Raw genomic sequence first — 16,438 nt, 5'->3', positions numbered from 1 at the left:
TTAATTGATTAATTATTAATTGATTAATTATTAATTGATTAATTATTAATGTCGTCAAATAAGGTTTATTTAAAAAACAGACACCAGGTGACAATGGACAAAAAATATATAGATCTTTTTCTTCAGGTGAGAAATCTAAATTTGGACTTTCGTAGTGTTTAATCAGAGCTCAGTAAAGGGTTAAAGCAGAGTAGAGGTGCAGTACCTAGAGACGACCACACGATGTCGCTGTTCTTCCACCTTCCAGCAGCTCAGGTCGTGTTTTCCTTCATGCTGATGGAGGAGGGACCTGAGTGTGTGTGTGAGAGTGTGTGAAGAAATGTGCTTGTTGTGGCTCACACTCTGCCTCTGTCCTCTCAGAGTCTGAAACTTATTAATCTCAGTTTGATCCTTAAAGTGTGTGAGGCGGAGAGATGAGCACACGGCGCTAGACTCTGTGTGTGTGTGTTTACTGTGTGTGTGTTTGCTCTGTGTGTGTGTGTAGACATGTAGCGGGGCATGATGCAGACAGGAACAGTTAGGTAAGCAGGCTGTCCACAGGTGAGCAGCTGTAAGTGAAGGAAACACCTCCCCGGGTCTCTGTCGGATCCTCCGCTCGGACCTCCGCCCTGCAGCGGCTCCTCTGCTCGGACCAACCCGCTCCTGCTGCTCCGCCGCCGGACTCTCTGCTGCGTTCACCCCGGAGGGAGAAATGGAGGAGAAAACAGATATTCCCACCGACCTGCTCGGTGAGAAAAGTTTGGTTAAAGTTTTTTTTCTGTCTCATGAACTCACCTGACTGTTTGGGAAAGTTTGAGAAGTTTGTTTTGAGTCTCAGAAAAAGTTAAAAACTTTAGATTTAATCAGAAAACTGCTGAAAAGTGGAAGATAAGTTACAGTAAGGACAGATTTTAGAGGAACCATGCACCACTCAGGAAACCTCTCAGGAAAGACTCACTGCTTTTTCACTTTAACTTTCACTTTACATCTGTTTGTGTGAGTGAGGGTAACATGTTGTTTACCTCTGATTCTTTCCTTAACTTTCACTTTAATTCACTTTAATTCTCCTTTCCCGTCTCTTTTTGGAGTGAAAAGTTGTTTTTCATGCCCTGAGGGCTTGGTGTGCTACCTGAGAGCCACTTCCTTATCTGAGGAGACGGAGAGAGGGGGAGGTTTGGGAGAGGGGGAGGTTTGGGAGAGGGGTGTGTCCTGTGAAATTCCTTTGGATCCTGAGATTTTATCCCCTCACACTGACACATCGTCTGCAGGAAAAGGAGAAAGTCCTGTGGCCTGTTGGCTCCAGGTGAAACTGCAGTGAGACATCTTTACAGACTAACTCCATCAGGAGGTCAACACTGTTTTTCTCCATGCACTTTGTTTAATCTCAACAGAAAGTTCAGTCTCTGCAGAAAAACATTTATTTTTGGTCTCTCCAGAGAAATCAAAGTTATGATGTGGGATATCCACAAGATGCACTTCTCCATCTTCCTTTTCTTTTAGAGCTATTTTTAAGTCAGAGAGGTCAGGCTGTGCACACTTTAAGAAATAAAATGTTGATGCTGTTTATATTCTGTAACTTTGTTACATTAAATAACTGAAACTTTGAGTTTTTACAGAAAATGTAACAAGGTTTTATTGGAATAAGGAAATAGAGACTCAAGGCCATAAAACAGGTCTTCGCTCTGTCACCGTCCCTCACAGTTTCACCTCCACTGTCAAAGTTTATCCCTTTATAATGTGTGTGTGTGTTACACATTCTATTTTCCCGCCTTCAGTGAGTCACATGACCAGCTGTACAGAACTGTCAGTCACTGTGACATCATCGGAAATCTCAATCAGTGTGACATCATCACCAACTGCTGCCCTCTCAGTGTGGAATTGACATAAGTTTGGAATCATCTCCTCATAGCTGCCACAATTTTGACCATATCTCTGTAAAAATCTGATATTTTTGTAGTAAATTTCATCAGGAATCCATCCATGTCATTTTTAAAGCTGTACCACTTTTACTTTTTGTGTAGAGGCCTAACTGCAGCAGCTTGTGTGGAGCTGGATCCTCCTCTCCCAGTCATTCTAACAGGGCGAGCTGAAAGGGCTTCTTTGGGTTCACCGACTTTGAGGGCTCATCATTCAAAAAACGTTTGACAAACAACAAATTCCCGCATAACTTTTATAAAGCAGGGTCCACTCTGTCATCTGAGCAAATTTCGAGCTGATACCATTCATGGCCTAGGAGGAGATAACTTTTGTTTGAGGCCCCAAGCTGGGGGCTAATTTTATTTTGAAAGCCACGTTGTAGACTTCCTGTTTGAAACAGGCCAGAAGTTTCTGTATATAATTTGTGCATCTCAATGAGACTAATATTTTGACGTTGGTTTGATCTTTCTACGACAATCCTACTGCCATTGAGAGACGTTTTGGTGTACCTAGGTGGCGCTAGAGAGCACATTTTAGTATATTGGGGTCAGTTTTTGTCTTTTATCAAATTTTTGGGTTGAATCTGAGGTGTGTGCTGATTTTGGTGAGATTTTGAACACATTTTTGAAAATGCTCACCAGGCCATAACTGTTTATTAATCAGCTCGACACTGACTGAGTCAAACTGCTGTGACCGTCTCTGACTGATCCACCTGCTTCTGCTCTCCATACAACTGCCTTTCTTTATGTGGTTGACATAAAGATTTCTTCTTAAGTTTTGCAGCTGTTGGAAGTCATAACCTCAGTATCTATCTACTCTCCAAACAGATGACACTTCCAGTCAACACAAAGTGTGTTGAAAGCCAAACCCAGACTAATCTCAGTCCTGGTTTTGATGATCTACATCAGACCTTCATACAAATCAAAGGCCGGTCCAGGGTGGAGGGTTTCAGGCTGACTCACAGCCCCGTGCTCTCTGTTACGCTCCGCGTCATGTTGGACGGTTGATGAATGGGCCTTTTTGTTTCCAGCTGCTGCAGGATGACCTGATGCTGCTCATCAGCTGCTTTTAGAAACCCTGCGCAGGGATTGGACGCTCTCTTTGGACGCACAGACAAGAGACCTTCAAAACCAGAGTGTGTGGGAACACTGGTCCTGTTTCCATCAGCTGGTTCAGTTCAGTTTGTCTCAGTACGGCACGCATTCTGTGGCGTTTCCTTTGACCTAAACCAGGACAGGTCCCCAAATCACCCGTACCGTCCCACTTCCTGGTTCCCTTCTGTTGGGGTGTCAGACTAAACTGATCCAACCCCAGAAGGTGGAGCTAGAAACACTGCAGTCTGCTGATTGGTGGAAGGAATGGTCACTTCCTGTTTAACAGCAGTAATAAAGAACAACACATAACATTCAATCTCCAGTCCACTTCCTGGAGAGAACTTCCTGTTTGTTTGGAAAATGGTGTCAGCAACAGCGTGAAACTGCTGAAACCAAACCGTGTCATGTTTTTCTTCTTCGTTGGATTTATAAGCCGGTACGCTGTGTCACACTGCTATGACATCACGCTATTACGTAGCTTACGTAGCTATTAGCATCCAGCTTACACACCACCTACCAAGACGGACACAGTTGGCTGTGGAAACACAAACAGGATCAGGCTTTACTGATCCAACCCGTACCAAACTGGACTGATCCAAACCGGACCACTTTGTGGAAACGGGTCTACTGACAGCTCCAGGTAAACCACGGGTTTACCAACCAGTTCACCTGAACAATGATCCATTTTTTTTTAATGAATGACAGTACCATTTCAGGAAACTTCTGGAAAACAGAAGCTGAGTTCAGACAGTCAGAACTGGGATCTAAGTTTAGTTCTGGGGTCTGAAGTGACTCCTGAAAACGGCCCTGCCTGGGGGCTGGTACTTTCTGGAGGTCCAGGGACTCTGGGAAGTTGATGGTTTCTGATTGGTGGAGCAGCCTCAGTGTTTTTACCCTCTCTGCCGTCTTCATGGTCCCAACTCAGAGCTGATTGGTGCTTTCAGAAACGTCTCTAAAGCCTCTGTGTAACTTCCTGTTTACAGTGAAACTGAGACTCTCAGATGAATGAGTGCTCCTCAGAGCTGACTTCACAGATTTATCTTTATTTCACCTTTAGTGGGAGTCGCTCTGCCCTCACTCTGCTCATCAACAACCGGCGGGAAAAGTTAGCATATGTTAGCATCTGAGAGTTAGCTTGAGGAGCAGGTTGTGGTTAAAAACAGCTGCTGCAGAAATCCTCTCCTCGTGGATCCTCGTGGATCCTAGTGGATCCTAGTGGATCCTAGTGGATCCTAGTGGATCCTAGTGGATCCTAGTGGATGTGTTTGGAGGTGAAGACTGAAAACATGTTGTTTTGAATATTTAGCTCAGTGACAGAGACGCTAACGCATCATGAGTTATTTCTGTAGAGTAAAAGTCCCTGTGTGTGTGTGTGTGTGTGTGTGTGTGTGTGTGTGTGTGTGTGTGTGTGTGTGTGTGTGTGTGTGTGTGTGTGTGTGTATGTGTGTGTGTGTGCCAGCTGCACAGACGGAGCAGTCCATGTGTTTCTGATCAGCTGCACGCCGCTGTAATGTTTTCATCGTCCTCATGACCTCACCATGTGTCTGAGCATGGGGAGGAGGAGACGCCATGATGTCATCAGGGCGGGTTCAGACACTCGTTACTCTCTCCCTCTCTGTTTGTTGATGTAATTAGCCTCTCTTCACCTCTTCCAGCTTCCTCCTCCTCCTCTCCCTCAGTCTGACCCTGAACCCCCCCCCCCCCCCCCACCCCCCCACCCTCGCTCGGAGAAATGTCAGAAACCATCAGAGGATCAGGAGACCTGCTCAGGGATTCAAACCCTCACCCTGTGTCCGCTGTAGGGACCAGGTCTGCTCAGCTCCTGGTCTCTGACCTCTCTCTGTGTGTGACCTGTTGTGACCCCACCTGTCCAGCTGAGAGTCCTGATCCATCAGGTGTGTTTGCTTCTGTTTCAGAGAGCGTGCGGGAGGCGGTGGGCCGGAGGGTGAAGCTGACCCTGAGGCGTAAAGTCCAGCTGGAGGTCAAAGGGGACAAAGTGGAGACCAGGGTGCTGGTGAGTCCAGGATCCTCATGAGTCCGTCTTAAACTGTGTGAACACAGAGATCTGAAACCACCATGGTCCACTTTAAAGAGGGGTATCATACCTCCTCTGATCCCACTCGTGGATAAAAAGCTCCAGAGCTGGATGTTCAGACTGAGCATGTGCAGATTTTCAAACCTCATGAAGATCCTCATGATGAGGTCATCACAGATGCCCCATGACATGCCTCCAGAGGGCTGGCCAATCAGAGGGAAGGGGGTTTGTGGAGCGAGGAGTCTTAAAGAGACAGCAGCTAAAACAAAGAGTTCCAGATAAAAGCTGACAAAAAGAGCTTGATGAAACACCAGAGAGAAAAAATCAAGATTTATTTGAGCTACGGGGGCACCAGAGGGACAGACTAAGGACTAGAAAAAAATTATGTATGAATGTAGATATAGATACAACAAGTAAAGGTTAAAACAAAAATAGTGCTGCCTACTCCTTGATAAAGAAAGTTTCCATTGGCTGTCCCAGAAGTCGCTGAAAGTCGCTCAATGACGCCATCACCTAATTAGCATAGTTAGCCTTGTGCATGTAACTGTGATGGGCACAGACTGTATGATCGTAGGACAGAGACAGGAAGTTGTAAAAACATTGTTTATATGTTTCCAGCTGTAAATGAACTTTCCTCTGTGGATTCTTGTTTTCACGGCACATTATCGACCCTCTTCTTTTATCCTGGCTGGAAGTGACCGTAAAGAGACAAACATGAGCATGATCCACGTGGGTGCAGTCGTCTGCTCTGTCTGCAGCTGTGAGCGAGCAGGACCTGTCCAGAAAAGTTGCTAAATTTGTCGCAAGTCTCCTTTTTGAGAAAAAGTGTCTGAATGCTCTGAAAAGTCACTAAATATAGCAACAGAACACTAAGTTAGCAACACTGAAGCTTGGGGTCTTTAGGTAGCACTCAGAGAGTTCCGGAACACTGTGACATCACAAAGACAGAAGCTCTCTGTGCTTGATGATGAACATTCTAGAACCTCATTGATGGAGCTGCAGCATAAAGGCCGTGTAGAGCTTTAAGAACAAGAACCAGGACTTTAACATCAGTTCTTAAAGAGACAGGAGCCAGAGCAGAGACTGGAGGAGGAGAGGAGACTTTAACCAAACACCAGGAGGAGGAACAGAGAGATTTACCGATTTCACCAATCCCGGTAGTTTATCCTTTATTCTATCGTGTGTCAGAGCGATCTCACTCTGGGTTTCTGTGTCTCCTGATTGGATAACTTCCTGTCTCTCAGAGAGAAACAGGAGCAGCTGCTCTGGGCCGACATGTTCCTGCAGGTTCAGACCAGGAGATAAGACATGAACCAGGACGAGGAGCGCAATAAAACACAGCAGACTTTAACCCGCCCTGGTTTCTGAGCCTCAGCGTCAGCTCTTAGACTTCAGAGCTGAATCTGACTCAGGAAACATTTGATACTCAGGATGAACCCAGCGGGCAGGGTCTGGAGGGTCTGAGGGTCTGGAGGGTCTGGAGGGTCTGGAGGGTCTGGAGGGTCTGGAGGGTTTGGAGGGTTTTGGGGGGGGTATTTGATGGGTCTTGTGGGTCTGGAGGGTTTGGTGGACCCGCTCAGTGCCTGCATGTGGTTGTGAAATATTTGGCCTGACTGCGGCTTGAGAGGCTGGGTCTGAGAGGAGCTCTGAGTCACCGTGTGATGATCAGTGTGTGTGTGTGTGTGTGTGTGTGTGTGTGTGTGTGTGTGTGTGTGTGTGTGTGTGTGTGTGTGTGTGTGTGTGTGTGTGTCAGAGCGATGCCTCCCCCTCTCCCCCCCTCCACACACACTGATCTACTGCGTGTCTAATCCAGGTCTCTCAGTGGGTCTCTGGTGGATCATCCAGACCTGTTGTGCTGGTGCTGGATCAGTACCAGGGTCAGGTCTGGTCTCAGGGTGTTCCTCAGGTGAAACGGGCTCAGGAAGGTGTTGGATGGAGCTCAGACTCCGTCAGTCCCTCACCCTAACCTGGGGAATGTGTTTCCTGGTGGGGGCAGCGCTCGTCGTGTCGGGACATGAAGAGTTTTCCTCAGAACGTTCCAGAAGGTTACACTGAGCGTGCTCAGATATTCCTCCTCATACCATACCGACTCTCCTTTAGAGAAACCTGCAGCTCCAGACTTCAGGAGTCCTCCTGAGTCGCTCCTCTGAACTCTGTCAGGACCTGGACCCAGAGTGAGCTGACGTAAAGTGTTTTTTAGAGCAGTCTCTGATCCAGACCGCTCCTCTTTCTCTGACAGAGGTTATAAAAACACCGCCCAGCCGTCACTTCCTGTCTCGTGCTGCGTTTGGTCCAAACGCTGTCAGGTCTGGGTCCAGGTGGATCAGTTCATGTGTTTCTGGACTCACGGAGGTCTGGCTCTGGTTTGTTTCAGAGAGATGAAGCTGAAAACAAAAGTTTCCTCTGATTTATCAACAGCTGACAGAGGGAGCAGCGCGGCTAACTGCTAACCGCTAACCACTAACTGCTAACTACCTGTCAGTTACTCTGACAGTTTCCTGCTCCACCTGCAGATGGTTCAGTGAAACACGTTTGGATTTAATCTGTATCTGCTTATTTGACCCCAAAGTTTACTCTCAAACTTAGTTTTCATTTGTTTTTGTTTTTGTTTAGTTTTTTTTTGTTGAAGTTCCTTCAGGAACAGTCCGTCTGTCGGTGGGGTCCTCTGTCTGTGTCTCACTGCCCTCCTCTGGTCTGGAGGTGAAGTGCAGCGACTTTTATTTCTGTTGTCATGTGTCTGCACTGAAGTGAGTGATCTTCAAATTATGCTTTGCATATTTTTTTTTTATTTGCTTTAGATTCTTTTATGATTTTATTTGATTTGCAGTTTTTCAATATTTCTGATTTTTGCAATTTTTCGTTTGGTTTTAACATCAGACCACGTGACAAAGTGGAATGAAGATGATGATATCTGAAGACTATACCAGACATATTTCCCCAAAAACGCAAAAATCACATGAGTCAGAGAGAAAAATTTGCCCCCTGCTGGAGAAAAGTGGTATCTTTTTCACACCCAGTTTAAAAACTAAAACTGAATTAAAGGATTTAAATAATAAAAAAACGAACATTTTTTAATTAAAGAATCCTGATTTAAAAATCATTGAACAAAGACCTGATTCTTCTATATTTTCTCCCCCCCTCAGTTCAAACACAAACAGGAACCATTTATCACCTGACAGAGAAGTTCCTGGAACTTCCTGAACCATGAATCTCTTCTTTCTTATTTTTCACATTTCATCTCCTCAGACCACATGTGTGCTGAATGTGACTGAAACTCCTGTCAGGACTTGACTGGAGCAGCCCACTGACACACACAGACACACACACACACACACACACACACACACACACACACACACACACACACACACACATTCCACAGCTGTGGAGCAGCAGATTGAACTCGTGCTGTGATTTCTTCAAATGTGGTTCAGAGTCCCTGGGCGCTCTGTGTAAACGTGTCGGGCCGGTTTGGTTCTGATTTGTTTGAATAAATGTGGATCAGATTGTTTCCTGGATCACGTCAGGAGAGAAAATAAACCAGAGTCCTTCAGAGGGAGGAAACCGTCTGAAGGGGAAAGTTTCAGAGCCAGACACACGAGGAGACTCAGCTGACAGCAGACGGAGGAGCCGGGTCCAACACCTGGACCACAGGACCCCGGTTTAGACTGAGACCGGTTCAGGTTTATCAGTTCACAAGAAGCAAACACATTTAAAACAGACTGTCTGTGGAGGTCTTAAGCCCCGCCCCCTCCATGTGAACAGATGGGACATGGGTCAGCTCTCAGATCGATTCACGTCAACGTTCATTTTTCAGAGACTTTTAGTTTAGACTCAAAGAAAACAGGTTTGCAGCTCTGTGATTGGCAGCTGGGTCGACCAATGAGGCTCCAGCAGCAACAGATTAGAGAGGAGGAGAGGAGCAGGCGACAACCTCTGATCTGAAAATATGGAGCTGTGTTGGAAACTGCAGTACCATGAGCGTCCACTAGAGACTGGCTGTAGAAAGACCAGAAACGAAAGACACACCTGTTCAAAAAACACTTTTACTCAAAACAAGAAGTTTCAGCTACTGTCTCTTTAAGAAACATCAGACTCAGAGGATCAGACTCAGTCACACCAGGTGTTAGCACCTGTACGCTAACGACCACAGCTTGTTTGTCTGAAAACATCGTCCCAAATGAAACTGATGTGAAACAAAGTGATTTTTTGTATCCTCCAGAGTTTAAAAGCACAGGACAGTTATCAGTTCAGAGACAGCAGGAACCAGTTTGTCCACAGGGGGCGCCACAGTCAACACAGACAGGTCATGTGTGAGGCCTCGTTAGCCGTGGTTATATTATCGATGCTGACTCAAGGTAAAGAGGTGGGGCTTCAGCCTCCTGGCTTACAGCTACAGGGAGCTCACCTGTCAGTCAGGTTAGTCACGCCCTTATATGGACAAAACTTTAAAATGACAGTTCAGTAGAGCTTTGATGTTTCTTAAAGAGACAGTTCACTGGATGTTGGTCTCTACAGGTTTTTCTCATCGTTCAGTCAGTGAAGACAGTTTAGTCTCAGGTTGGGTCTGTCTCTGTGTCTGTCTGTTTGTCTAACGTGTCCCTGTCTCCGTCCTCAGGCCTTGGCGTCTCATCGGGCCTACCTGCTGACGGCGCGCGTCCCCTCAAAGGTCAGAAACGGTTTTTATTCTCGGCTGTTTTTTCTCCTTCCTCCACATTTTTCATCCTCTCGTTCTGCATCTGTTCTTCATCGTCATTCCTTCACCTCTCATCCAGGACAAAACGTCTCTCACACATTTAAATCATCCTCCAGCTTCCTCTGTCTCCTCCTCTGTCTCCTCCTCTGTCTCCTCCTCTGTCTCCTCCTCTCCTCTCCTCTCCTCTCCTCTCCTCTCCTCTCCTCTCCTCTCCTCCTTTCCTCTCCTCCTCTCCTGCTCTGTCTCCTCCTCCTCCTCCTCCTCCTCTGTGCTTATTGCAGACGTGCTGCCTCTTGTTTCTTCTGTGAAGTTTCTCTCTTGTTTTTTCTGATCTGACTCTGACAGAAGTCACAACACGTCCCAGCACATTCCTGAGGTTTAGACTCTGTCAGACTCAGACTCAGACTCAGGTGGACTCAGGTGGACTCAGGTGGACTCAGGCAAATCATGCAGTGAGACCCTGAGGACGGCGGCGTGTGGAGACCTCACAGGTCGTTTCATGGCGCCAGATGTATCAGATATTTGAGCTGCAGAGACGATAAATCAGTGATTGTAGAGTCAGCTCGTGTTTGAGGGTTTGACTGGAACACCTGGACGACAGGTGGGTGTGTTAGCGTCAGAGTGCGGTGACGCTAACAGCTAACACAAAACATGATCTGCAGAGCTGTGTGGACGTATTTCTGCTTCAGTTTCCTTTCATTTTATGAAGATAGCTGCACGTTAAAACCTTAGCATTAAAGCTGTCAGCTACAAAAGCTACATTAGCATTAGCTATATTAGCATTAGCAGCCTGAGCGAAGCCTCAAACAGGCTGCAGACCTCCTCAGCACGTTTGGGTTTCATGGAGGAAAGTTTATTTTCTGAGTTTAATCTTCACTCAGAGCCTTTAGAGCTCCTCTCTGTCACACGTTTTAGCTTCAAACAGATTTTTTATTTTTTAATCTCAGCTTTTATTCCTCAAACTGCACCAGATGAGCTGAGTTCTTATGAATCCTTCCTCGTCCTCTTCCTCTTCCTCGTCCTCTTCTTCCTCGACGTCTGTTTCTCTGACTTGATTTGCAGCCTCTCCTCTCTTTTCTCTTCTCTCTGCTTTTCTTCTCCACAAGCAGACATCTGATAGTTTTACCCACAATGCATCTGTGAGAACCTCGCCTGTGGGAAAGGAAAACACTGGGAGGAAGAAAAGTTTGACCTGGAGGGCGAGACTCAGGCGGAGACACAGACACAGAGAGAGAATAAAAAAAGCTCAGAGACGCCTGACCAACTTTATTCTCCTGAAACACGTTAAAGAGTCTGAACATGTTCATCAAACCACGACCCTTTAACCCTGTTTGACCCTGTTTGACCCTTTATTAAGGTTAAAGAAGCTGACGAGGTGAATCTGATCAGACTCTTAGAGAAAGACTGGAGGATGTGAGCTTCAGAGTTTGAGGTCGTGTTTCAAAAAACAGAGAAGTTGATCCACGGCTCAGAAACCGTGAATGAGTGAATGAAGCAAGCTCAGCATGAAACGCATCGTGATTGGCCGCCCAACAGGAAGTCACGCCTCCTCCAGTCGTCACAGTCACCATTAAACGAACTCATCTGTGCAGAAACATGTTGTTATCACCGTTTAATGACGCGTCAGGCCTCAGGGTGGAGCATGAGCTGCTCTCAGTGTGACTGTGTCTGCAGTTCTCTGAGTGTCCACCAGGGGCGCCTGCACAAACACCAGGAACCACTGAAGCTGGTTGGACCAGAGGGGCCAGGAACTATTTTCGTCCTGTTAAAACATCCCCAGAACTAAAAGTTCAGACAGGGGCACGTAGCGCTGCTGTTAGCCTGTTAGCATGTTAGCCTGTTAGCCTGTTAGCATGGTGGAGACTCAGCCTGTGCTGGTTCTGATGGAGCTTTGTGACTCTACAGGTGGATTTGTTTAGTCCTAAAGGGGACCGGCTCTGGAGACGAAGCCGACTAAGGTCTTGTCCACACATAGGAAAAAGGTTTCCAAAACAAATTTCAGAAGTTTTCAGGAAAAATTATTTTCAGGGATGTAGAGCCTGATACCAACTTCCTGTGGACATGGCCTGACCCTAACCCTGGCCCACATTAGAGAGGAGGCTGAAGACCCGCCCACTTTTAAGAGGGGGCTTAAGACCCGCCCACTTTGGAGGAGGCCAAAGACCGGCCCACATGTGAAACCTGGTCCTGGTCCTGCAGACGGTCTTTAAGGAGTCGGACTTTATGTTTCAGCTCAAACAGAAACTCTGATAAACTCTGAATCTCTGCCAGACGACCTCTGATCTGTTGTTCCAGAGAGAGCCAGAGGTTTGTGTGTGTGTGTGTGTGTGTGTGTGTGTGTGTGTGTGTGTGTGTGTGTGTGTGTGTGTGTGTGTGTGTGTGTGTGTGTGTGTGAGGGGAACAGAGGCCTGTTTGTTCCCGGCGTCCCGGCAGAGAGCGGCAGCAGAGGGAGAAAAAAAGACAATGGAGGAATTTAACAGCTGGCAGAGGGAGGAGGAGGAGGAGGAGGAGGAGGAGGAGGAGGAGGAGGAGGAGGGCAGTCCGTCCATATGCCCCTGGCCCTCTCTCTGTCTCTTCCTCTCTTTGTTTTCCCTCTGTCCAGAGTCTGGTTTTAGTTCTGGTTCCTCCTCCGTCCCTCTGGACTGGGTCTGATGCAGACCGGCTGAGGCTCTGAGGGTCGGACCAGGTTGTAGATCCAGTCCCAGTGCCCCCCCCCCTTTGTCTGTGACCTTTTAAAAGGGTTCATGTGGATCCTGATCATTCCTGTAGCCCACTCACTGGATCTGGTTCTGGTTCTGGTTCTGGTTCTGGTTCTGGTTCTCCTGGAGCGCTCACTAAGTCAGTCTTGGTGTTTTTCCACCTCTGCATTCGTCAACACTCAGACTCCACATAAAACTGGATCTCATCAAGAGTTTTTGTCTAAATCTAAGTGACATAAAGATGTCTGGATTGCTATAACAAAAAAATGCTTAAAACTAGAATAATGTTTGACTTTTAACTTGATACAGTAATTCAGACCTGAGTTAGACTTTTAATAAGTTAAAATCAGACGTTTTCAGGATCCAGTTGGAGTCTGAGGAGCGTGGGTCGGTCTGAGATGATCCTGATATGGGCCATTAACAGATCTGTGATCTCCTCTTTAACTCCTCCCACTTTGCACCTCCTTATTTTGGTGTTTGAAAGATGAAAACTTGAGAAGTGGTCTCACCGAGTGTCCGTCAGTCTGAGGAAACCCTCATCCAGACCAGGGTCAGGGTCTGAGCAAGGCTCAGAGCAGGGTCACCAGACACACCTGTCCTCCTCCGTCTCCTCCGTCTCCTCCAGGTCTCGTGATGAATGAACTTCCTGAGTTTCCCTGTGGCGCTCAGGAAACGACTTCATGATGCGTTTCCTGTGTCTGCTTTCAGGTGGAGCACTCCTTCAGCTACCTGGACATCCAGGGGATCAGCAGCAACAAGCCCACCCAGGTAGAAACCAGACCCACAGAGATCCTGGTCCATTTCTGTAAACTCTGCAGACGCTGATCTGTGTGTGTGTGTGTGTGTGTGTGTGTGTGTGTGTGTGTGTGTGTGTGTGTGTGTGTGCAGCTGGTGTTGGAGACGGAGCGTGGACCATGGAGTCTCCGTCTGGGCTCGGTGGAGGAGGTGGACCAGGTGATCGCTCACATCGGGATCTGTCTGCACCGGATCTGCCCCTCAGGACCTCCACTGTGAGTACAGAGAGGAGCAGGAGGAGGAGGAGGAGGAGGAGCAGGAGCAGGAGGAGGAGGAGGAGGAGGAGAAGGAGGAGGAGGAGGAGGAGAAGGACTGATGGTTCCTGTCTCAAAGGTTGGGGGGGGGTTTGCTGTGGGAGTTTCTGTCCTTCACCTGCTGCGTCTCCTCCTCCTTCTCCCCCTCCTCCTTCTCCTCCTCCTTCTCCTCCTCCTTCTCCTCCTCCTCCTTCTCCTCCTCCTCCTCCTCTGGTCAGGAAGGCGATGAAGAAGCTGAGTCTGAAGCCTCCAGAGAGGACGGCGGCTCTGCAGGAGGTCTGGGAGGACCAGGGCTCGGCTGACCTGGGACCCTGCGGTAAACCGGTTTCTGACCTGAGCTGGTTTCACAGACAGGAGCGGGGCGCTGACCGTGTGTGTGTGTGTGTGTGTGTGTGTGTGTGTGTGTGTGTGTGTGTGTGTGTGTGTGTGTGTGTGTGTGTGTGTGTGTGTGTGTGTGTGACTCTCTGCAGGAGGCTTCTCCCATCAGTACTGGTGTGTGTGTGACCACCTGGGGCTGCCGTACCGGGAGGAGGTCCAGTGGGTCAGTTCACCTCCTTCACCTCCTTCACCTCCTTCAGCTCCGTCTCTCTGCAGACGCTTAGTTTCTCTTTGTCTCCTCCTGATGATCCTCCTCTGTCCTCCTCTGTCCTCCTGTCTCCTCCTGTCTCCTCCTCCTGTCTCCTCCTGATGATCCTCCTGTCTCCTCCTGTCTCCTCCTGCAGGACGTGGACACCATCTATCTGAGTCAGGACACCAGGGAGCTCAACCTGCAGGACTTTGTTCACCTGGAGAACAGGTAGGGGCGTGGTCTCTGTAACTAACCTTCATGCTACTAACATGCTAATCATGCTAATTATGCTAATTATGCTAATTATGAGGACTCAGATCCAGCCTGCTTGGTCGTCCTGCTGCGTAAAGTTTTGTTTGTGTCTCTTGAGTCTGCTGGCTCCACAGGAAGTGATGTAACATCCACAGGAAGTGATGTAACGTCCACAGGAAGTGATGTAACGTCTGATTCTGGATATAAAAAGTTTTTTTTCTCGGTGCGTCGGTGGACACGACGTTTGGTTTGACGAGCTCTGTCATTTGTGACTGTTTACATCATAGACATTATATACGTAGACGCCTCATTGACTGGCGCCGCCTATTGGAGCTGACACAGCTGCCGGCCGCCATCTTGGATGGGTCTCACACGCCGCCCCAGTGCGTTAGAATGCACAACTAATATGAGCGTAACTCAAAGAATTTATACCTGATTTTCACACGGAAACGTTTGTTACAAACAACAGAGATGGACTAATAAAACAGGAGGCGGTCACAGATTTTAAGACAAACTTTCAAATTAAAATACTTTTTATTTTGACAGGACAGTGAGACGGACAGACAAAACGTATGAGCCACAACATTTTATTGGTCGTACATATATATTTATATTTACATATATATTCACAATGCCACAATGCAAATACCTTCACACATATTTTCCAATATAATAATAATAATATTAATAATAATAAGTATTTCTTTTAATTAATACTTTATCATAGTAACATTAACAATAACGATGGCAACATCAGCCACAATAATAATAAATTAAATGTATATATGTCTATGGTTTAGATCCAGGTAGTATTACTCACTGTGAGGAGCTCCAGCTCCACCTGGTGTTTGGCGGCTGAACTACAGCGTTACACATCATGTGACATTTCAGGATTTAATCTGCAGCTTTGACGACCTGTGACCTGCTGCTCGTGTTTCTCACGTCCTGAGCTCATTGGCCCAGTCTCTGTGATGTCACAGGTTGGTCCTGCCCTGTCAGTCTGACTCTGTGTCCCCCCCCCCCCCCGCAGAGACCTGGTGGCTATCATCGCGGCGCTGGAGTTCAACCAGTGGTTCAGCAAACTGTCCACCAAAGACTACAAACTGGTAACAGCACCGACCAATCAGAGAGCAGCCTGAGGCGTCTGAGGTCATGGTAGGTTAAAGTTCCTCTCTGTCTCCCCCTGCAGTCCACCGACGTGTGCGATCAGATCCTGCGAGTCGTGGCCCGGTCCAGCCGCCTGGAGGAGCTGGTGCTGGACAACGCCGGGCTGAAAAGGTCAGAGGTCAAACGGGTCAGAGAGGTCACCGTGTGTGACGCCGTTAGAGCTCGCTGACGCAGACGTTTGGTTTCTCTTCTCAGTGACTTCGCTCAGAAACTGGCCGTCGCTCTGTCACATAACCCCGCCTCCACACTGCACACGCTCAATCTGAGCAACAACTCGCTGGAGGACAAAGGTCACACACACACACACACACACACACACACACACACACACACACACACACACACACACACTTCCTGTGCAGTGATGTTTCTCTGGTGCTGTGTGAATCAGCTGTTCCCCTCTGTGAGGACGTGGAGTCTTGCGCCCTCTGGTGGCGGTGTGTGAGCGTGCAGCTCTGACGTGTGTTTCCTGCAGGTGTCTCCGCTCTGAGCGCTCAGCTCGCCAAGCTGCCGATGGGTCTGAAGCAGCTCCACCTCAGCAGGACCTCCATGTCCCCCAAAGGTGGAAAACCGACCAATCGTCTTCGTTTCCTCTGGCAGAGTCCGTTTCCACGCTCACCTGTTCTTGTCCGTCTCTGCAGGTGTGAACAGTCTGTGTCAGGCGCTGTGCAACAACCCCGCCGCCGCCACCGCCCTCACACACCTGGACCTGTCGGGGAACTCGCTCAGAGGAGACGACCTCCCGGTACGCATCACGAGATCAGGTCTGCACGCCGTGAGGAGAGTGAAGACCTGATCATGTGACTGTGTCTTTGTGGTCCACAGAACCTGCACGGCTTCCTGAGTCACCCCAACGTCCTGCAGACCCTGGACCTGTCCCACAGCGACTGCTCCCTGGAGCAGGTGACGCTCCTCCTCCTTCCTCCTCCTCCTCCTCCTCCTCACGAACCTCCTCGCTCAGAGTCTGTAGACCCAGACTCAG

At 48.1% G+C, this 16,438-nt stretch overlaps 1 protein-coding gene across 1 annotated transcript in view; it reads left to right on the top strand.

The window, feature by feature from the left end:
* Window positions 1-305: 305 nt before the first annotated feature.
* The window catches only part of LOC141803250 (F-actin-uncapping protein LRRC16A-like), a gene marked incomplete at its 3' end in the record, with an annotated part of 23,633 nt that continues 7,500 nt past the window's right edge, over window positions 306-16,438 (top strand). The window contains exons 1-14 of the mRNA XM_074687212.1: window positions 306-728; window positions 4,907-5,004; window positions 9,644-9,694; window positions 13,129-13,188; window positions 13,309-13,430; window positions 13,688-13,785; window positions 13,940-14,010; window positions 14,192-14,265; window positions 15,320-15,395; window positions 15,479-15,567; window positions 15,652-15,746; window positions 15,932-16,018; window positions 16,098-16,201; window positions 16,282-16,359. Of these exons, the coding sequence (XP_074543313.1) occupies window positions 692-728; window positions 4,907-5,004; window positions 9,644-9,694; window positions 13,129-13,188; window positions 13,309-13,430; window positions 13,688-13,785; window positions 13,940-14,010; window positions 14,192-14,265; window positions 15,320-15,395; window positions 15,479-15,567; window positions 15,652-15,746; window positions 15,932-16,018; window positions 16,098-16,201; window positions 16,282-16,359 (1,140 nt within the window). The remainder of the gene's footprint in view (window positions 729-4,906; window positions 5,005-9,643; window positions 9,695-13,128; window positions 13,189-13,308; window positions 13,431-13,687; window positions 13,786-13,939; window positions 14,011-14,191; window positions 14,266-15,319; window positions 15,396-15,478; window positions 15,568-15,651; window positions 15,747-15,931; window positions 16,019-16,097; window positions 16,202-16,281; window positions 16,360-16,438) is intronic.

Source organism: Halichoeres trimaculatus, unplaced genomic scaffold (assembly GCF_033239565.1).
Source record: "Halichoeres trimaculatus isolate MK-OKI-2021-1 unplaced genomic scaffold, fHalTri1.1 fHalTri1_scaffold_14, whole genome shotgun sequence".
NCBI lineage: Eukaryota > Metazoa > Chordata > Actinopteri > Labriformes > Labridae > Halichoeres > Halichoeres trimaculatus.
The sequence above is the reverse complement of the archived record's forward strand: the minus strand, read 5'-3'. Positions and strand labels throughout refer to the sequence as shown.